Genomic DNA, 20585 nt, shown 5'->3' with positions numbered 1-20585 from the left:
TTAGCGCAACTGGTTGTAAAATTATTTAGCAGTGTTTATCAGGAGCCATAGAAATGTGCACACCCTTTGATCTGCTCGTCCTCTCGGGCAATTGAGCTATCCTCCGCGCTACTGCCAAAGGGATCTTTGCAAAACACAATAACTGATCCTGTCATCAGCTCCCTGATTAAGATTTCTCCATGACACCTCAGTCACCTAGGATGAAACTTAAATGCTGGTAGTCTGGCTTCCTCCTACCCTTTCTTTTGTTGATGTCCCATCTGTAAAGTGAGGATAACAATAGCACCAACCTTAGGTGCCTGGCAAGACTATACTGTGTAAATGTTGGTAGTTGGTGCGGGGTTCATCTCTCACCACTTGAGGGTAACTTGTGCAGACTGCAAAACTCTCCCTCCTCCCGGCCTTTGCACATACCCGTCCCTCTGTGTCTGGGATGTCCTGCCTTTTCTGTGGGCTTGGTTAACTCCCAGTCGTTTTTTTCGGACTGGACCCTGGGTTTGCTTTCTTTTTTTTCTTTCCTTTTTTTTTGGCCGCACGCATGTGGGATCTTAGGTCCCCAGGGATCAAACCTGCGCCCCCTGCTGTGGAAGCGCGGAATCTTAACCACTGGACCACCAGGGAAGTCCCTGGGTGTGCTTTCTAAGGGAAGCCTGCCTTGACCACCCCCTCTCCATCTCCCAGCCCCGGTATTTACTCCATTAGCATTTGTCCCCCTGGTGTGTAGTCTTGTCGATTACTTAGCCTGCCGCCACTACCTAGGCTGTTGGGTCCCTTAAGTTAAAGCTCACTTTAAATGTTTTTTAGGAGGCAGAATAATAATAAGTTGCTGATATTGATAATATATGCACTGGAGGATTTTATACGGTTAATTCATATTTAATCATCACAACAATCCATGTGATGTGGATACTATTATTAGTCACAGGAAACAGACACAGAAAGATGAGATAATTTACCGAAGGTCGCAGAGCTAGGATTCGAACCCATGCAGTGTGCGTGCTGGAACGGCTGGGCTGTGCTGCCTCTCTGCGGTGGAATGATCATCAGCTATGGAGTCGGGCAACTTGCGTCGAGAAGTCCTAACTCACCTCCTTATTTGTACTGAATAGCTTCAAACCATTTAGAACCTCAAACTTCTCATCTGTGAAAAGGTGACACCATCTCTTAGAACGACTGTGATAGAGATTAAGTACGAAAGCATGTAAAGCGCGTCTTTAATAGTAAGACAGTAGGGAAGAAAAAGTACGGGGAAAAAAAACAACAAAAAAGTGAGGTAGTAGGCCCTCATTATTTGTAAATGAATAAATGCTGAGAAATACAGGAATCAGATTAAAAAGACACAGTATTCATGGCAATGTGGTGAGTGTATTCAAAATAACAAATGTGTTCTAAATTTATTCTAGAGTTCCAATAATAGAAGAATGATTAAATTGTATAGTACTACCTCTCTCACCTACTTCCAAGTAAGTACCCTATGGAAGTACACAAACATGTGAGGATACACAAACAAACAAGGATGTCCATAGCAAACGCTGAAGACAAATGTTCTAACAAAGAGCCAAGGCTACTGCCAGTTAAGGAGCATCCTCCAGTGGAAAGTTATGCCTTTCACATAACTAAGGAGGCTGTGATTTACCAACATGGAACATTGTCCATAATATATTGAATGAAAAAAATATATTTGCATTGCTTAGAGAAAAATTTGCTCTGCTACAGGCAACTACCTCTTGAGGAGGAGGGGAACTTTCATCTCACCCTCTTCAGTACAGAAATTTGTATGCGTTACTTTTATAATTTGAGAAAAGGTTATAAGATCAGTAAAAGTGAGGAATAAACTGTGTAGCAACTTCGACTTTTCTACATCCAGTTAATTTAAAAATAACTCGAAAGTATGTATACTACTCCGAAAAATCGGTGTGTGGACGAGGAACTGAAAAGGATCATGAAAATTGAAAATGTTTTCCTTTTACATCTCCTTTAATGTTGTTACAGTGAATATACAATAAACACAAATGGGGGAGGGGGAATCCTTTGCTATTATTGTATTATTATTATTATAATTTTACTACCAAAACCGCAAGCTTGTCCCAGACAGCAGCTTGGGCAGTCCTTCTCTTCTCCACCCCATGTCAGTCATTTATTTCCACCCGCCTCAGACACAGGCAGATTCTAACTCAGCGCGCATCCTCACTATCTAAACAAAAAGGCAGAAGGAGAAGGAGTGGTCTCTAGCCCCAAACTCCCATACCGCAGCAGCTTATTCTCAAAACCCCACGGAAGCCACCCATAGTGGCAGGGCCCTTTTGAGGCTGCACGACAGACGTAGACTAACCGTAGCCAACGGGCCGAATCTGGCCAGGGCCTGACTTGTAAGTCCCAAGAGCTAAGAATGATGTTTACATTTTTAAATGGTTACATGGTTGTGTAAGAACTACATGATATCTTCGATTTTATCCCCTGGAACCACAAAGCCTAAATTATTCTGGTCCCTTAAGAAAAAATTTGCTGACCTCCTCTACTCCTAAACCTAAGCTCGGGGCAGAGTGGAAAGTCTGGGGCCTGAACCGACTCAGTGGGGGCCCAGCGCCCGGCCTTCCATCCCGCCGTCTGTCGGGGGCCGCCACCTCCCCCGGAGCGGCGCCGGGCTTAGCTTGGCCGGAGAGGCCCCCGGGCGGCCTCAGAGTCCCGCGCCGCTCGGGCGGCCTCGGCGGGGGCAGCCCCAGCGCTCGCGCAGGCAGAAGTGCCAGACCAGGGCGGAGCAGCTGAGCAGGGCCAGCGCCGAGCCCACGCCCACGGCCCCGTGCAGCAGCGTGAGTGGCCTCGGCAGCACAGTCAGCCGGCCGCAGGGCCCGAAGGCGGGGCCGCCCGCGCCGTCGAGGCCCTCGGCCCCGGGCACGCTGCTCTCCCCGGCCGCGTTGGCGGCCACCACGCAGACGACGTATGCGCCCCCGGGCTTCAGGCCCTTCAGCTCCGCTCGGCGGACCGTCGAGTTGAGGGGGGGCCCCTTCTGCGGAGCCCCGGCGCCTTCCCAAAGCAGCAGCCAGTACTGGTGGACCGGGGAGAAGGGGGCGCACCAGTGCACCACGGCGCGGCCCGCCTCGGCCTCCATGCGCACTTCCCCCAGGCGTGGCGGGTCGGGCGGCTGCGTGGCGCTGGAGAGGCCGGGGCACAGGCACGTCGTCGGGCCGGCCCTCTGCAGCTCCTGGCAGGGCACCTGCAGGTGGCGGCAGCGGTCGTAGTCGCAGGGGACAGCCGGCAGAGGTGTCTCATTTTGCTCCTCTTCTTCCGCGTCTCCCGCCAAGGGCTGCGCTCTGGGAACCAAGGAGAAGGTGACAGCCAGGAGCCACAGAAGGCGGGGATTTCCCGGCATGGGGTCTGGAAGGGAAGGAGGGGGAAGGGTGAAGGCCGGCCAGCCCTCACACCTTGCAGGCCCCCCTCCCTCAACAAAAGCTCTAGAGACAGGGAAACACGACCGAACGGGGACCGAGAGGAGAACAGGAAAGAGGTGGAAATGAGACGATACACCCCTTTGTCATCCAACTTCTGAACAGCCTATGTGCTTGGTTTTGGGCGAAAAAGAATAAAATGTCGTCTGACCCAGCAGAGGGAAGTGTGCGACCAGCAGTGCATGAAGCGTGAGAAACAGCTGATGAATGAACTGGGTGCTGAGGGGAGAAGAGGAGCAAGTGATTTACGCAGCCCGGGGAAGGAAGGTGCGGTAGTTCCCAGCTGCCACCCAGAGAAACCGTCTAAGTAAAGTATCGATCAGTCAGTGACACATGCAGAAACCCAGAAAGGAGATGGAGGTGAGAAAAGAGAAGAGATGGGACACAGAGGCCCGGGAACCCTCCCTCCCCACCTGTCAGTCCTTGTCCCTGCCTGCCCCCCACCTCCCTGACTCACAGGCAGCACCTTACCAGTGGGTAGGCCTTGATGCAGTGAGTAGCAGGCCGGGGGTCCTAAGAGGTCCCCAGGAGCACAGGCTGCGCAGTCAGGTTTTCTCAGTGTCTTCAATTTCAATTCTGTTTTGGCTCAAAGCTTTTATACCCCTCAACTGTGATGTCACCACCTGGCCCCCCTTCCCCTGCCCCCCTCCCCAGTGAGTGCCAAGAAGAGGGCTGGTCCCTTCAGAGGGCCTGAGTCACGGGGCCAGGGGTGGGGGAAGCCACATGCAGCGGTTTCAGCTGGAGGCCAGGATGCCTGGGTTCTGAAAGAGCAGTGGAATGTGGAAAGCTGCCAGGAGCTGAGAATCCAAAGGCTGAAGTCATGTGAGGGGGTGAGGAGGGGAACACAAAGGACGGGGCCACCTGGCTGGTATCAGAGAGAAAAACAGCTGTGGACAGCATGGGGCCTGGGCTACAAAATGCTGTTTCAGTAAAAAATCATACCACATCCATGGCAGTCATTTCCTGTCTTCTGCCTCCCAATGGACTGAGAAAGGGAGGGGTACGGAGGCCAGAATGATGTATCCCAGCTTTCCAGACCCGCCCTATGCTATCCCCCTCCCCAGAGGGAGATGAGAGTCACGTGGATGGAGTGGGCAGGTTTTCGCTCCTTGGACGTCCTAGGCTGATGAATGGAAACAGCTGTGCCTGAAACAGTCCAGGGTCTGGAGGTCTTCCCCATCGGTAGCCCCTGACAAGACAACCTCCTCCAATCGGGGTGGGGGATGCCTGGGGAACATCACGTTTTCAAATGGCCCTGAATCCAGTTCAGAGTCAGGGAGGCAGCTGGCATGAAAAGAGTTTATTGGGGGAGCCCCGGAAAGGGAAAGGGATTGGGGGGGGGGGAGAGGGCTGGAGTGTGGGGACTCTGCCCTATTCTCTTCAGGAACTAGAGCAAATGGGGCGCTGTCGGACAGTGCCTGTGGAGGGTTCAGAGCTGCCCACGGTCTCCGGGGCAAGGGCAGGGGCAGAAACAGGCAGGTTGGCCTCCGTCAGCAGAGCTGCATCTTCCCAGGAGCCTGAACCTGGGCCAGGGGAAGGAGAAACGAAATCCCAAATGGGAAATTCCAGACCAGGGGCTCCTGCCCCCACCCAACCCAACGTGGCCTTCTCCCCAGCCACAGGCCAACCCCAGTCCACCCAGGTCCTGCTGCAGAGTGCCCCTCACCGTCACTGGCCTCGGGCTCTAGCTCCTCCTCGCCACTCAGGGGCTGTTGATCTGGTTTCTCCTCCTCAGACAGCTGGCCTTCTGCAGCCCCAGGGGGAGGGCAGAGGTCAGTCTGGAGGAGGCTGAAGGGGAGGGCTGAGAGGAGTCCGGAAGGAGGTCGGGCTGCTGCACCTTACCTGGCTCCGAGGGGTCTGCCCGGCTCTCACTACCCTCTGTAATGGGCGGCAGCTGAGTGGACTCCTCCCGGCCTTGCGGCCCTGTGCCTCCAAAGGGGGTAGAGGACAGGGCAGGGCTAGGGCAGCTGCTCCTGGATGGCAGTGCCAACTTCACCCCATTCAGCCTTTGCCGTGACCTTCAGCTTGGTATGTGAGCACCTAAAGCCTCATACTGGACGGCGCAGGAGCCTCCTCACCCAGCCCCCAGCCATCACCTTTACCTGGCTGATGGGCAGAGACCCTCCGCTGGACTTCCTTGTGGGACCTGTCTCTGTTTCGGATGTTTACCTGTAGGGGGGGAAACTCCTGAGCAGCAAGGACTGCCTTCCCTCACCGGTGATCAGGGCCCTTCAGCCCCAGCCCCCAACATGCTCCTGCCCACTCCCCAAAGAAGGATTGTGACGGGGAGAGGAAAGGGGTCCTTTGCGACCTGCAGAGAGAGGCGGTGTCGGGGCCAGATGCCCCGCCACACCCACTGCATGTAGCTGAAGAGCACGATGACGCTGAGGAAGGTGAAGTTGCTGGCAACACCAACGAAGGCGCAGGTCATCGGGAAGTTGTACAGCAGGTACCTGAAGCAGGAAGCAGACAGGAGGGGAGGAGCAGCTACCAGGGAGTACCAGCCTTCTCATTTCCCAGAAATAACTTCTAGGGCGATTCACCAGTTTGGCTAGAGCTGGGCTGCATCCCCTGCCTCCCGCCCACTGAGCCGACGTGTTCAAGAGAGCAGTTCTCGACACTGACTGCACATGACCTTTCCCTGGGGTGCTTTCAAAAGGTCTGACGGCCTGGTATGACCCTAACAAATCCTGGTCTTGGGGTGGGGCCCAGGCATCAGTGTCTTTTTAAAGTTCCCCAGGGACCTGATATGCTGACATGCAGCCAGGGTTGAGAGTCTGCGGCCTAAGTAAAACCCGTAAAAGCCGGCGCCTCTGCTTAGGACCCTCTTCACTTAAGGACGGCCCCACGAGAGCTGCCCAGGTCACGGCGGCGCTTCCCCACCTGAGCCCAGTGAAGTGGGCGTGGATGCGGAGGTAGGCCCCGTACAGCTGGACGCGCTTGCTGTGGATCTCGATAACGGCTCCGGTGGTCGGCACATACTGCGGGCGGGTGGGCAGTGGTGGCAGCCCATCAGGCCGGGATCCTGCCGCTGTCACTCTTACCAGGCCAACCTGAGGCCCGCTTCCGGCCTCTACTGCTGTCCCTCCTGACCGAGCCCAGAAGCTCCTCAGGTAAAATCCTGGGCTTGTGGGGAGGGCTGTGTCCTAGTCCTCCTTCCCCTCTTACCGAGTTCTCCCTGTATTCTGGGTACAGCTCCACCTCCAGGACCTGCTTCTGCTCTGCAAAGCCAAACAGCAGGAGGCTAGAGAAGACCAGTGTGTCAAGCATCTGGAGCAGGTTTGAACGGTAATGCAGCATCACCTGCCAGGGCCAGGAGGGAGAGGCTGGGGACGGCTGCCCGCCCCTCCACCACCCCTGAGCAGGCTAGCAAGGCTGCTGCTTCCCCGGTCCCTGCTCCCTCACTTTAACTTCCTACCATGCCCCCAAAACCCAAGTCTTGACCCAACCGTCGCAAACACTTGAATGACATCCCTGCCCTGCCCTAGCCGGCCACGTGTCTCTATTCCAATACAACAAAGCCCCCTTTTCTAAGAAACCCTCCTAGGTGAAGCCCCACACTGTCTCTGATCTACCTTCCCCCCAAATGGTTCTATAATCCAGAACAGACTGTATGTTCCAGTGTACCATGTGAAGCTTTTTCCCCCATGTGGACATTCAGGGATTTGCTTCATGATATGGTTCTGTTGATAATTAAGAATGGAGTCTAACATTTACTGAACACCCATTATTTCCTCATTGAATCCAAACTAGTCTTGTTATGAGGGAGTTACTACTATATTCACTTATAGTACTTCATAACTAAGGGGTTAAGTAAATTGCCCCTCAGCTAGCATGTTTCTGAGTGAGGATTCGAGGCCAGGCTTGCCTGGCTCCATAGAAGCCCCCGTTTTCAGGGTGGCTCTACTCTTCAGACTTTACCCCAAAGCTGGCCATGCTCATCAGATGTTAGGGGGTGTCTGTCTGGTGTGGTAAACTGACACCTCTTGCCTATCCTGATGTGTCTGTGACTTCAGAGCTGGGATGTTTTCTCCTGAAGCCCTACCCAGATACTCTGACATCTGTCATCATTCTCCACACCCTCCTAGACAGGCCAGGAATGAACACTCACGGAGCGTGAAGAGGTGGAGATGATTCGGCCGCCTCTGGTGTAGCATGAAATGGTGACCAAGAACATGCCCAAATCTTGATTCACAGGAGACTCTGGCAGCTCAAGCTCTAAGGTAATGCGGTACGGCTGTCCATACATCAGCACCTGCCCAAGGTAGCCCCATCTCTTTCAAAAAAAATTTTTTTTAATTGCGCTGCCCCTGTGCCACCTCCCCCCCTTCCCCTCGAAACACTCTGCCACAACCCTCCGCTCTCAAAACAGGCCTCTCAATCTCTCTGGTCCCAAGAAAGTGCTGCCCCCTTCTGGTGGCTGGATCCCTCCCACTTCTGAGATCTTCAGTATCCTGTCTGCTCTACTGAATCACTCTATTCGAGAAAGGCTGTGTCACATTTCTCTTCCAAAAGTGAACCGTCATGTTGCCAACTGGGCCATCTGTGACTCAGGTCTCTCTGTCCCCGTGAGGCCATCCCCCCGGACCCAGCCTACCTTCACTTACATTATTAATTAACGGAGTGCCAGAAGTGCTCACCATCTCCCTAGCCAGCTGTCACACAGTCATTGTCACTCAAGACCATCTTACGTCATTCTGAGTCCTTTATCTTGGTTCTGTTGGTAGAACCCTGAGACTCACACAGGAAGTCTTCTTCACTGGGATTAACCTCAAAAGGTTAAAGATGTGCCACCAAACATACCCTAGTTTTTCCTGACTGTTCCTATATTCCTCTAATCCTATATTCAGCTATGCTTGTCCTATGCATGACCCCCTTAGGGTGATACATAAGGATGACAGGAGTGATGGTAAAGCTTCTGGTTTTAACCAAAGAGGGAGTGGATTAAAAAAAAAAAAAAAGTTGAAAAAAACTTTCCCCTAACCCTAATAGTGTACTAGCTCCAAAATCTAGATATGGCTATGAGGGTACTTTGAGCATTTTATCCGTAGGGTAATAGGTGAAAAAACACTGATCGAAGTCTTTCTTTATACAGATTCTTATTTTCGGTCTGAATTACGTCTTGACAAAAATGGATTCCATGAGATTCCTACCCGCCTGTAGAGGCCAGATGAATCTAAGCCAGTTGCTTCACTGAATTCTTTGAAACATTAAAATAGGTAGTTCTCTGAGTGGGCAGGCCGGAAATGGGGAGTGACTGCTAGGTAGTGGGTATGGGTTTCTTTCTGCGGTGATGAAAATGTTCTAAAATTGATTGTGGTGATGGTTGCTCATCTCTGAATATACTAAAAACGACTGAACTGTACATTTTGAAGGGTGACTTGTACACTATGTGAATTATACCTCAATAAAGATTTATATATATATATTTTTTTCTTTTTAAACCAGGAATTATGTCATCTCCTCCAAGGGCATCCACAAAATCTAACACCAGAATCTTGTGAATGAGTCCTGCCTTTGTTCGCATTTGTCTGCCTGATGGGCGGGTTCTCCCTCTCCTCCATTCCCACGCAGCATTCACCCTTCCTTAAAAGGCCCACTTTGAGCCTCACCATCTCCATAGTCTCACACCTGTCTAATTCTTCACAAATTCTTCTGAAATGCAGAATCTGCATCTTTGCTACTTAATGCAATGTATAGATTTCTGTCAATCCTGTGAGCTCCTTGAAAGCAGGACCACATCTTCTATTTCTAAACAAGGTGTTACACACGGAGAAGACCCATTATTTCATGCATTCATTCAAAAATGCTCACTAGAAATGAATGAAATGATCAATCTGCTTTAATTATCAGGGACTCGGGCCTCACCCTTCATCCTTCCATTCCTTCCTCATCCAGCAGCCTGGTACCCGATTGTTTTAGGCTCCTCGCGTCACCAACCATTATGATCTACAATGGGCAGCCACACAAATGCATGCAGCATCCCAGGTGCAAACGTACTGTGGCTTTGTTTCTATTCCCCTCTCAATATATTCCATTTATTATTATTATTAAGCCACAAAAACACATTGAACCAATGTTTTTACAGAACATTCTATAATAATCTCCAAGTTACTTTCCTGAGTAGCAGAACTAAAATGATAATCCTGTCTTACAATGCCCAACATTCCACTTCACCAGTTTTTTTTTTTTTTTTTTTGGCCACACTGTGAAGCTGCCCCAGGGATTGAACCTGGACTCTCGGCAGTCAAAGTGTGGAGTCCTAACGACTGGACCGCCAGGGAATTCCCTTCCCCACTTCACCACTTTGAAATCTCCATTTGGGATCCACTCATCCCACCTGGTAAGCTTTCTGGATAGTGTTACCCTGGCAGTAAACTGGAAGATGTCACAGGATACAGGACACACAGTCTCCCAGGTTATTTGTATGGTCAACCCCAGGGGGCCCCAGACTCTACAGCTTACACTCCTCCCTTCAGGGTGACCATTTATTTCTATCCTGTGTTTATCTTTAGGTCAGTATCCTCCCAAGTACAATTTTCGAAAAATCATTTTCAAATGGTATTTAAACTCTTAATAAGTCTGATTTCTGATGACTTCTTATTACATTGCTGACAACTCAGAAAACTCTGGTGATCAGAAACGCTCCTGATCCTCCAGGATCCTTCTGAAGTGTTCTGGGATCCTACCCTTTTTCAGAGCCTCCAGCAGCTTGCCTAACAGAGAAGGATGCATTCCCATTCTGCATTCCCCAGGGTTTCCAGGTTTGTTGAAGGTATACTGGCATTTGGCCAGTCCTCTGGCACAGTGCCCTTTGTAATGGCAGTTTACACATATCTGTCAACGGTTTCATAATTTAACATACTTTCAAAACTCTTGGGTGGATCCCATCCTAGTTCTGTGAGATAGCTGATCTGTTAATTTAGGTTCATTTAGATCTAAAATACACCTCATTTAGTAGATATGGCCTGGCTGAAACAATTTAAGAAGGAGGAAAGAATAATCCACACAATTCATTTGGACTTTAATTTTTCTTTAACCTCCCTTTTCCCTGAAAGCCTTCCTTTTAGTCTCTATTACTCGGTCCCTGACATCCAGGTCTTCCTCAAGCCTTCCTGTTTCAAGTCATCAAAGCCCTAATGAAACCTCTCTTCAGCTCCCATACTCACCCGATCACGTCCACCCTTAGCCAGTGAGACATTGGCAACAGGGAAGGAGCAGAGTAAGGAGGCGGAGGAATCACAGTCGGTCCTAAATGAGAATGGGGATGATACTCTGCTAAGTTATAGAGTCTGCCTTACTTGTCCACACACCTCCTTGGCCCCTAGGGCTCCCTTTCCTATCCCCCATCCCTTCTCCCAGAATGGGCACGCTTCTCTGTTATAGAGACAGATGGAGAAGAAATGCAGCCAGGAGATTCAAGACAACAGATTGAGTCTTTAATTCTCTTCCTGCTACTTCCATTTATTTCCTTTCATTAGAGCAGACATTCTTAAATGGGAACCTATGGACACTTAGTTGAATAGTTTCGGACTTAAGTCTTTCTAAAGACTCACCTGGGGAGCTGATAAAAATGCAAATCCCTGGGTCCCACTCCTCCAAATTCTGATTTAGGAATTCTGGTCTGGGGCCTAGTTTGAGAAAACTCCTCCAAAGGGATCCACAGATGATCTTTAAGAGGCTCACGAACCCTTTGAATTGTAGGCAAAATTGCACATGGGCATATATATAGGTTTTTATGGCAGGAAGGGCCATAGCTTTCATAAGCTGAACCTGGGCCAGGGGCCAGGCCATCATGCCTCTTAAAAGTTTAAGCAGGGCTTCCCTGGTGGAGCAGTGGTTAGGAGTCCGCCTGCTAATGCAGGGGACACGGGTTCGAGCCCTGGTCCGGGAGGATCCCACATGCCGCGGAGCAGCTGAGCCCGTGTGCCACAACTCCTGAGCCTGCGCTCTTGAGCCTGTGAGCCACAACTACTGAAGCCCGTGTGCCACAACTACTGAGGCTTGCGTGACTAGATCCTGTGCTCCACAACAAGAGAAGCCACTGCAGTGAAAAGCCCTCGCACCGCAACAAAGAGTGGCCCCCGCTCGCTGCAACTAGAGAAAGCCAGCACACAGCAACGGAAGACCCAATGCAGCCAATAAATAAATTAATTAATAAAATAAAATAAATAAAAGTTTAAGCAGCTCTGCCTTAGAAATTACAGCTCATGACCACGGACTCAGGACAGGGGAAAAAAAAAAACAACTTTGGACCACTGATAATACTGCCCTTGTCAGCACCTCTTGATTGGTCCTGTGCTCATTGTTAAAAGAAGGGGAGACGGGCTTCCCTGGTGGCGCAGTGGTTAAGAGTCCGCCTGCCAATGCAGGGGACGCGGGTTCGTGCCCCGGTCCGGGAAGATCCCACATGCCGCGGAGTGGCTGGGCCCATGAGCCATGGCTGCTGAGCCTGCGCGTCCAGAGCCTGTGCTCCGCAACGGGAGAGGCCACAACGGTGAGAGGCCCGCGTACCGCAAAAAAAAATAAAAATAAAATTAAAAAGAAGGGGAGGGAATTTGGCAGGGTCTGTAAAATGGGAAGGAATTGAGGCCCCAGGCAAGAAGTAGGGAAGTAGGACTCTGGGAGTTTATGCACCCAGACACCCTGTGTTTCCATAAATTCTCTTGCAGCAGACTATCCGGGAGTGGGAAGAAGTCATGTAAAAGGCAAACTACTGCTTTCCTAATACCTCCTCTACTGAAGGCCAGATTAGTTCTGAGATGACCCAAGGGGTTGGGTTGGCTCAAAAGTCTACAGTGGCCCTGAGAGAGGTCTGATCCAGCCTAAATTGAACTGACCCTCATAATGACAATCTAGGAGAGGGATTTTTTTTTTCTTCTTTTTAACCAGATTCCAGTAACCAGAGACAGGACTAGGACCCTAGAGCCCTACAAGCCCAGACCTGCTCCAACCTTGGGCTGTGAAAGAAATCAGTATAAGCACACTGGGCTCAAGTGTCCTCCTCCGTAAATAAGGGGGTTGACCTGAATAAGCTCCAAGGGTCCTTGCAGCAATTCTCTCACTGGATTCCTCTACTTTGATAGAAGACCCCTCTCACCTGTAGTAGAAATGCACGGGGCTGAGGTGGCTGACTGTCGGCATGTAGGAGTAGTAGAAGGAGCCATAGAGGAAGACAGACACCCAGAGCAGGAGTAGGATGGTACAGAAGAGCACCCCAAACTGCAATAGCAGCTTGCGGGCACGGCCTGCCAGGACGTTGCCCATCTCCTGGGCCCACAGTAAGGCAGGTACTGGTGGGTCATTGACCATGATGGGGAGTGCAGGGGGTCTGGCCCCGGGTTCAGGCCTTGAGTTCCTAGGTGCTCTGCCACCTGGACGCCACCCCTGGCCATGGGATGAAGCAGCTGGTGGTTCCTGGAAAAAGACAGAGAAGGGGAAGGAATGGCTCTTTTCACGGGGGAGGTGGGGACAAAAAGGACAAGCTTACCGGACTGGCTTTGAGGAACCAGGGATAGCAAGACATAGCAAAGTCTTTGTTTCATATGGCCTTTCTCCAATTGACTGCGTTTCTCAGCCAATTATCCCTTCCTTTCCTCCACTGTGCTCTCTCCACCACCTGTGCTAGAGTTCCTCAGCTGAACCCATCCTCGGGTCACCTGATTCTGGGACAACCACCTTGACAGGCATTCATAGTAATACGTAACATACAGAGGATAAGCACCTTAAAATTCTTCCAAGGCGGTTTTACACACACGATGACACGATTCCACACTGCGAGGTGGCTGCACGGAGAGCACGCGCGACTTGCCTAAGGTCGCACAGCCGGACTCAAAGCCAGCAACCTCAGCGCAGCCACAATTCCCTACGGAGCTTCTCCTCTCCTCCTGGAGCTGCAGTCGCTCTCAGACAGGGCCGCGTCCCACTCCAGGCAGGGCGTCCTACAGCCAACGGCCGCTCCCCGCCAGCTCCCTCTGGCTCGGCGGTGGGCGCGGCGCCCGGAGCCCCCACCCAACCGCAGCAACACAGAAACCTACCAGCGGGCCGCCACAGGGATGCAGACTCACCAGCCGCGCACTGCCCAGGCAACCGCGAGAAGGCACTTCCGCCTCCCGGGGAAGTCCCTCCCCCTTTCGCCGGCCCCCCTTTATAGCACTGGGGGCGGGGCTCGTCTGGGGCGGGGCCCGGCACAGGGGGCGGGGCCTTCCGGGCCGCCAAGTTCCTACCTCTTCGCGCCGGCGCTGTCCGTTCCTGCGATCCGTTACCCTCCGGATACCAAAACCAAAGGGGACAGGCGCCTCCCTCCAGGCCCCAAGATATGCTCCAGATATGAGTCAGCAGGATCCCTCAGCCCGCCCCTCGAGGCCGCAATCACGGCCCTCCGCCCACACCTTCACTATCCGCCATTTAACCCCCGAAGAGGGGGAGAGGCGGGCATCCAGCTGGCGCTGATTTTCATTGCCCACAGCTCCGTGGGTCTGTGGGTTTCCAAGGCAGAGAGCATTCGCCCCGAGAACGTTGCAATCTGCGGGTACCTGTGCATCTTGCGCGTTGCGCCAGCGGGCTGGCTGTCCCCTATTCACAAGAGCGGTAGCATTTCAGGCCCGTGTTTTGTCTCCAGCTTTTACGATGCGTGATCGACCTCCTCCGACCCTAACTAGACTTTCCCTCAGAGTCCCCACAGCGCATTATCTAGACTAGGTTTTGGCGGGTGGCACTTTCTATTTTGTATATGTCTATTCACCCCAAATAAGATCCCTCAGAAGGATCAGTGTTGTGTACATCTTTGCGTACATCTCACAGCACCAAGCACAACACTGCAGACATGGGAGGCAATCTCAAGCCAATACACACACACACCCAGGAAGCCCATCTATTTCCAGAAACACCCACCGACTCTCCCCTCTACCTCGTCTTTGTCCGATTCTTTGATCTGATCTCTGCATGCCTCTCTTTCCCCAGCTGCTCCTTCTTCTCTTTGGTCTGCCATTTCTTTAGATATCTTCCTGATGGACCTCGCTGCCCCTGGATCTTCTGCTCGAGTACTTGTAGCTAGAACGTTAAAGTGGTGATCTAGAAGCTGATACCTGTAGCTCATCACATTTTCCAGGATATGGGGAATGGAGGGTCCCTGGGAGAGAAGTGAAGATTCAGGTGTTAAATGCTGTGTCAGAGTAGAGGGAGGAGGGATGGAGGGGGCGACTGCCCAGCTGATGTCAGATTTTCAAATGAGCAGGGTCTCACGCAGTCAGTACTGACTCCACTGCAGGGGCTGTCACAGGTCCAGACCACCCCATTTGAGGGGGGAATCTACCTGGGACTCAGCTACTTCCAGCTCCTTTGGGGAGGTCTCTAGCCCAGACTCTGAATGCCTGCAATGCGGGAGGGGCAGGTAGTGAGACAGTAACAGTGGGGGCGTGCACAGGGGCTGCAGGCAGCAGCCAGGCTCCCCCACTGGCCAAACAGTTGGTATGTGCCAGGATCTGAGCAGCTCCTTCTAGCATCCTTCATCTTTCAGGTAACAGCCAGTGCTGGAGCTGCAAAAACTGGGACCAGCCCTCCACTGGCCTCTGACTTGACCCTCCCCAGTGGCCTTGTGCTGCTGCGTCAGATACTCTCAGCTGCAACTCCCTGCAAGGTGGGGCACCCATCTCAGGCAGAAGGTTTTGGTGCACACCACGATCCTTCTCCCCAGGACTGTCGCTGCCCGTGGCCTCAGGTGAGTAGCGAGCATCCTGCTTTTCTCCCTTTGGGGCTCAAGGGGGCAGGTGGGGGTTCATTAGGGCGGGCCTCTTTCTAGTTGTGCTTTTCAGAGCTGGGAACACACATAACTTGAGGGCTCGGAAGCCTTAAATCATTTATATGTTTAATGATCTGTGGCCCAGGCCATGTAGGAGTTTGGGGAGCATCTCATCCCGCTTCTCCATTTCCTTAGCTGAGGAAGACAGGAATGGGAAAGACCACGGAGGTTGGGGATAAGAGGGGAGTAAAATATTCGGGCATATGACCCGCCCTTGTAAAGGTTGATGAGGAGTAAGCACAGAGGGGGGCCTTCAGCTGAGATTGTGCAGGGCCCCCTATCATGCTCTGAGCTCTCTTCTCCAGGATGAAAGGGGAGACCCCTGTGAACAGCACTATGAGTATTGGGCAAGCCCGCAAGATGGTGGAACAGCTTAAGATTGAAGCCAGCTTGTGCCGGATAAAGGTGGGTGGGGCCCTGGATCCCAGTAGTTGGCAGCCTGTACCGTAGGTTCCCAAACCTCAGGATAAGAGATGCTTTCTTTCATTGACTCCGTGAGATCACAGGAGTCGTCTTGGGATCTGTAAGGAGAGCTGGCCCCAGGTCTCTGTGGGTGATGAAGGAAGAGAAGACTGTCTTAAGGAGCCCTAGAGATGGCAAAAGATTTTCCATTTGGGGAGGGCGGCTGCAGTCCATTTCAGGGTTTCTGGCTAACAGTTCCCCCTCCTGGCTGTGCCCCAGGTGTCCAAGGCAGCAGCAGACCTGATGACTTATTGTGATGCCCACGCCTGTGAGGATCCCCTCATCACCCCTGTGCCCACTTCGGAGAACCCTTTCCGGGAGAAGAAATTCTTCTGTGCCCTCCTCTGAGCTGCCCTGTCCCTCCTGACAACTCTTCACCTTTCCCTCTCCCGGGCCCTTCCTCACTTATGTCAGGAACTGTGGTGAGCCCACTAGGGTCCCTGCATCCCATCCGTAGCCCTTTCCCAACCCTGTGAGGTTAGCTGAAGCACAAGGTCCTCCCTCACCTATCTGCCGACCCCATTTCCTCGCCCACTGAGGCGGACCCAAAGCACCCCGTGACTTGGGGTACCCTTAGCTCCACCCACAGAAGGGCTGTCAGACTCTGCGCCAGCGTCCTGCCCGCTTCCCTCTGTGACCCGCTCAGACAATGGAGAGAGGGATGGGCTGGGTGCTTGCTCTCAGTCTCACCTGGAACTATTGGAAGTGTAAAGCCATTTGAAGAATAAAGTCATCCAGAGTCTCAGAGGACAGTTCCTGTGTTACCGTTCTTGGGGGATAGGATCATCAGTCAATAGATTTGGGTGTGGATGCGGCAGGTGGAAAAGCTTGCCATAACCAGGGAACAGGGCCAGTCAAAGCGGGTTAGACATTGTCTAGGATCGGAGATCCACCGGGTTAGGGTAGATGGCGGGCATGAGAGAACGTCTCAAGTGGAAGAATTAAGTTACAGACAGACACTCAGAGGCTACGGAGAGCACACACACACACACACACACACACACACGAGTGCAATGAAGACAAGTGAAAATGAAAACAGACCTAACGGGGTGGACTTAGGGAGGGCTTCCGAAGGGCAGTCGCAGACAGGAGGTACCCAGTGAGAAGGGAGGAGCTTGGTTCCAGTTCCTGGGAAGAGGCCGTTTTACTTCTAAGATGGCGACGCCCACAGCAGGTCTCCGTTCAAGATGGCCGCCGCCAAGGGGATCCGCACCAATATGGCCGCCGCATGTCACAGCGTTTCACCGTACAGGGCTTCTCGGCTGGGCCCATACTTAAAATGGCGGCCCCAGGCATCCAGAGTTCTCAATATGGTCCCTTCCGTGCTCATCTGTCTCAAAATGGCTGCTCCTTCCCTCGTCAACTCGATACCCACTCCTACCCACCCCGGAGGCCGGAAGCCGACGTCCACCCGATCCAGGTGAAGGCGCACTGGCGACTATAGCCAAGGATCATGGGACAACGGGGTCCCAGCAAGCACGCCAGCAGTAGGCGCCGGTCGCGTGGAACTTATGAGAGAATCTAGGTCTCTGTTATCTTGCCTAGTAGAGACTCCCTTGGAGCGGAAACAGAAGTGTGAGGACAATGCCCGGCACCGTTCGGCTCGGGGCGCTGTTCCTTGGTCGCTTCCTGTTCTCCCTAGGAGTTGGATAAGCCCTTAGTTGTTCAGTTTGGGCTTCCTGTTAGAACTGGGGCTTGCTATTCTCCCACTTCCCATTCAGGCCCCTTCTGTCACATCCGCCAGGAGCAGTGTCCCCGCCCCTGGTGCGCCTACCACCCCTAGTAGTGGTCCTGCAAGCTGCCCGGCCAGAGGTTTGTCTCACGAGCGCCTCCCGGACTCAAACTTGGCGGAGGTTTATAAAGCCCCAGCATACCTTTCCAGAAGCCGTTACCTTCCAAGGGAAAGAAAGACACATACGGAGGTGGGACCAGGGCCAAGGCAGAGAAAGTAAGTCTCAGGATGTCTGCTTCTCATGGGTTGTCAAGATTCCCCACCCCCTACCCAGTGACACATGCTTCCCGGGGCAAGCCTGGGTCATGCTTTGTCCTGGGATACACTTGTGGGTAGGGTCGGCTGCCAGAGGCTGCCTTGCAGAAGGGGGTGACCTATATTAGAGACAGCACATCGCCCCCCAGCTTCCCCACACCTTCACACAGGAAGACAGCAGGGGAGGGGGACAAAGAGGAAACCAAAGGAATAAAGGGGGTTCTACCAGGAACTGAACTTAAGTTTCCTATGGACGTCTCCACAGGCTCCAGGAGTACCCAGTGAACTTGAGGCACCTTCAGGAATAGCAGCTTCCCCGCTGTTGATGAATTCCTGAGCCCTAATAGGCCCTGGAGATATTTAATTCCCTCATCCTAGAGAGGAAGAAACCAAGGAAAGTAACCTGGCTGCCCTCCTGAAGTGGGGACCTACCCCCATTCTGTTCAGGAGCCTGCTTAGTTCTTAGTGCCCGTTGAAAACTCCTCTAAGGATCAAGTCTGTTTAATCCCTGCATCCTGTCAGTGTCTGGCCTATGACAGGCATTCAGATATCCAACGATTGTACTATACATGCTTAAATGGCAAGCAGGGCATAGAAGGCACTAAAAGAATCTTTCTCTTTTCCTAAGGTATTACAGTGTTGGGCAAATTCCAGAGGGGTAAGTGAAAATGCCCACATCAGCTCAGACTTGGTAAGAAGTCAGAAGTGCTCAATAAATGTAATCTTGATAATTAGGTTATTAAACAAAAAAAGCAACCTCTGCTCAATTTTTCTACACATTCAATTTTCATACTCATCAGATTAGGGGTGAATGGCTGCAGCCCTAGCTGGGGGCAAAGGGGGGGGGTCTAGAGGTTACTACAGACAAGGCATGAGCTATAAATAACCATTTTAAATTATTAGCTGTAACACTGAGTAACTTTAAATACCCTAGAGAATGGGCAGACACTGAAATCAAGGATAGCCTTTGGGCCCAAAGCTGTAAGCCCCTGGGGTGGGAATCTCTATCATGTACAGAGGGAGGAGTTAGAGCAGTAACTATACCTGTATCACCACTACTTCAAAACACTAGATGTCATAAGCCTGTGGGAGCCCAGCCTTAATAAGTCCTTGACCATTTATCAGAAGTTACAATCAATACCAGTTCGATGCTAGTAATGCAGTAGTGCTTTTGTCAAAGTTACCTTCTCATTCTACATAGTCACTAGGAAAGAATCTCCATCAAACATCTTCTGTTGAATAAGTAGGCTTTTCCTCTTAAGTGGTAATTACGAATAAACTTAATCTGGCTCCTAAATGGAACCCTACATTTAACTTCAAGCATCCAACTGGTTTTAGTATAGGCCAAATACACAGAGGTCATGAGTTATCATTTATTTTCTTCTACTCCAACGGCTCAAGCTCTTAGTAAAAAAGCAAGCACTTAAGTAAGCCAACAAACCCCGAGTGACCCCGAGTGAAGGTGTGGCTGGTTCCCAAGTGAAAGCATGGCAGAATAGGAAGGGAGAAAAGCCATGAAAGAGGAAAGCCAACCTTGGTTGGAACCCAGTACAACTTGAGGAGCAGCATCAGAAATAAAGCCCCCAATGACACACTCTACCCAGTCAGTGCAGCGACAGGAGAGAGGGTGAATTCAATCCAAATGGTTATTTATTCTAAAACTGGAAGCTACCGTGCCTACATTTTTGCCATAATGTTGTAATGAGAACAAGGGAGGAAAAAGTTACAGATGTAAACAATGACACAGTTACATTTTTTTTAAATGGTAAAACCCTTTTTTACTGGCCACTTCCAAGAATGCTTTACAGGTTGTGCAATAACATTTACAGGCTCCATGTGGTGTTTGTTTTTCTCACAAGCTTTTCCATCTACAACTACAACAGACGTCTGATAAAACACTAAACAAGTCTTCTAAGGAAAACAAGGGTAGGGATCCTGCCTGTTAATCCACATTTTCCCCCTTAACATTGTTTTTTCATAATAAAAAAAGACAGAAACAAAACCCAGACATCTACTGTTGTTGCGAGTGATCTCTTGGACTAAACCGACAAGGACGTGGCAGTTTCACTCTCCACCCACCTAGAAAAAGCTTTTTTTAAAAAAAACGACTTTCTAGTGTCAAAAATTAACAGCAAGTACCTCCCCTCCCCCCAAAAAAACCCAAAGCGGCTTAAGCTTTGTCCCCCTGGTCCTGAGGGCCTAGCATCCCCGAACCGTGTTGTAGACTATAAAAAGATGCTATTTGCTGGAGAACTAAACATTTGAATAGGGGTGGCAGCTTCTGCCTCAGAGTCAATTTTCTGTTATAACATAATCTTGCCCTAAGGGAATCTGTTTGGGCTCCAGTTTCTACCTCCTCCTTTTTACCTCCCTGACATTATGAGCAAAACTGTCTCAAAAACTCCCCTTAATGATAATAAAAAGTTAGTGGGTTACAGAAAAATTCATGCAATCACTTCACCCACTGCCACACACAAATCCATTTGATGGCACCACAGAAAAAGCAGGTGCCCAGAGAAAGGACATCATTTTGAGCAAGCAAACGTATTGCCTACCAGCCCCCCATTCCAGCCTTCGGGTCAGAGGTCCTTGTGGAGCAGAAGGGCGACTAGAGGGCCAGGACGAGGGCCTGTGCACCCTCCTGGGCACGGCAGTAACCGTGGGAGAGGGGGAGAGAGGTCAAATCTCAGCACAAAATTTTCAATAGAGGACTGCCCAGGTAAGGAAATGGAAGTGAAGTACCTTCTAGTAGCACAACCCAGGGCTCCCCTCGCCAGGAAGTGCAGCAATGTGTGGTGTTCGCTGAGTAAGCTCTTGGCTGACACAATGCTGAGCAGGAAGGTGAATGAAAACTGAAGCTCAGTATTGAAAGAGCATTCCCATAATCCAC

At 51.4% G+C, this 20585-nt stretch overlaps 3 protein-coding genes across 16 annotated transcripts; 1 reads left to right on the top strand and 2 right to left on the bottom strand.

Moving 5' to 3' along the window:
• Nucleotides 1–1958: 1958 nt before the first annotated feature.
• LRRN4CL (LRRN4 C-terminal like) lies at nt 1959–4026 on the bottom strand. Its single transcript, XM_022591741.2, has 2 exons — nt 3918–4026; nt 1959–3375 (listed from the first exon to the last, which is right to left on the bottom strand). The coding sequence occupies exon 2, from the start codon at nt 3368–3370 to the stop codon at nt 2678–2680; it is 693 nt and encodes a 230-aa protein (XP_022447449.1). The 5' UTR covers nt 3371–3375; nt 3918–4026; the 3' UTR covers nt 1959–2677.
• Nucleotides 4027–4725: 699 nt separating this feature from the next.
• BSCL2 (BSCL2 lipid droplet biogenesis associated, seipin) lies at nt 4726–17064 on the bottom strand. 13 transcript variants are annotated; one of them, XM_089914675.1, is made up of 13 exons: nt 16399–17064; nt 15692–15793; nt 14356–14577; nt 12547–12863; nt 10616–10697; nt 7558–7722; nt 6615–6749; nt 6330–6427; nt 5758–5899; nt 5550–5615; nt 5289–5379; nt 5113–5193; nt 4726–4969 (listed from the first exon to the last, which is right to left on the bottom strand). In XM_089914675.1, the coding sequence occupies exons 2-13, from the start codon at nt 15731–15733 to the stop codon at nt 4827–4829; spliced, it is 1584 nt and encodes a 527-aa protein (XP_089770801.1). In that variant the 5' UTR covers nt 15734–15793; nt 16399–17064; the 3' UTR covers nt 4726–4826. The 13 variants fall into 13 exon arrangements, with proteins under 13 accessions (XP_089770801.1, XP_089770804.1, XP_089770803.1 ...); XM_089914678.1 differs by having other exon boundaries at nt 15707–15793; XM_089914677.1 differs by having other exon boundaries at nt 5289–5369; nt 5549–5615; nt 16399–17063.
• GNG3 (G protein subunit gamma 3) lies at nt 13764–18022 on the top strand. 2 transcript variants are annotated; one of them, XM_022591745.2, is made up of 4 exons: nt 13764–13977; nt 14965–15165; nt 15552–15651; nt 15928–18022. In XM_022591745.2, the coding sequence occupies exons 3-4, from the start codon at nt 15553–15555 to the stop codon at nt 16054–16056; spliced, it is 228 nt and encodes a 75-aa protein (XP_022447453.1). In that variant the 5' UTR covers nt 13764–13977; nt 14965–15165; nt 15552; the 3' UTR covers nt 16057–18022. The 2 variants fall into 2 exon arrangements, with proteins under 2 accessions (XP_022447453.1, XP_089770827.1); XM_089914701.1 differs by having other exon boundaries at nt 14965–15651.
• Nucleotides 18023–20585: the final 2563 nt, after the last annotated feature.

This window comes from Delphinapterus leucas, chromosome 7, assembly GCF_059928025.1.
Source record: "Delphinapterus leucas isolate spDelLeu-1000000601 "Yukka" chromosome 7, BTC_Dleu_Yukka2, whole genome shotgun sequence".
Classification (NCBI taxonomy): Eukaryota; Metazoa; Chordata; class Mammalia; order Artiodactyla; family Monodontidae; genus Delphinapterus; species Delphinapterus leucas.
This window is presented reverse-complemented; position numbering and strand designations above follow the sequence as displayed.

Bases quoted from the DNA above. Each gene is read 5' to 3' on its own strand.
- LRRN4CL (XM_022591741.2), bottom strand. From the start codon at position 3,370: ATGCCGGGAAATCCCCGCCTTCTGTGGCTCCTGGCTGTCACCTTCTCC.
- GNG3 (XM_022591745.2), top strand. From the start codon at position 15,553: ATGAAAGGGGAGACCCCTGTGAACAGCACTATGAGTATTGGGCAAGCC. The intron at 15,652-15,927 runs GTGGGTGGGGCC...GCTGTGCCCCAG, and splicing joins CCAGCTTGTGCCGGATAAAG to GTGTCCAAGGCAGCAGCAGA.
- BSCL2 (XM_089914675.1), bottom strand. From the start codon at position 15,733: ATGAAAGAAAGCATCTCTTATCCTGAGGTTTGGGAACCTACG. The intron at 12,864-14,355 runs GTAGAGGGGAGA...GTCTTTTTCCAG, and splicing joins AAGAATCGGACAAAGACGAG to GAACCACCAGCTGCTTCATC. The intron at 5,900-6,329 runs GTGGGGAAGCGC...TTCCTGCTTCAG, and splicing joins GCCCACTTCACTGGGCTCAG to GTACCTGCTGTACAACTTCC.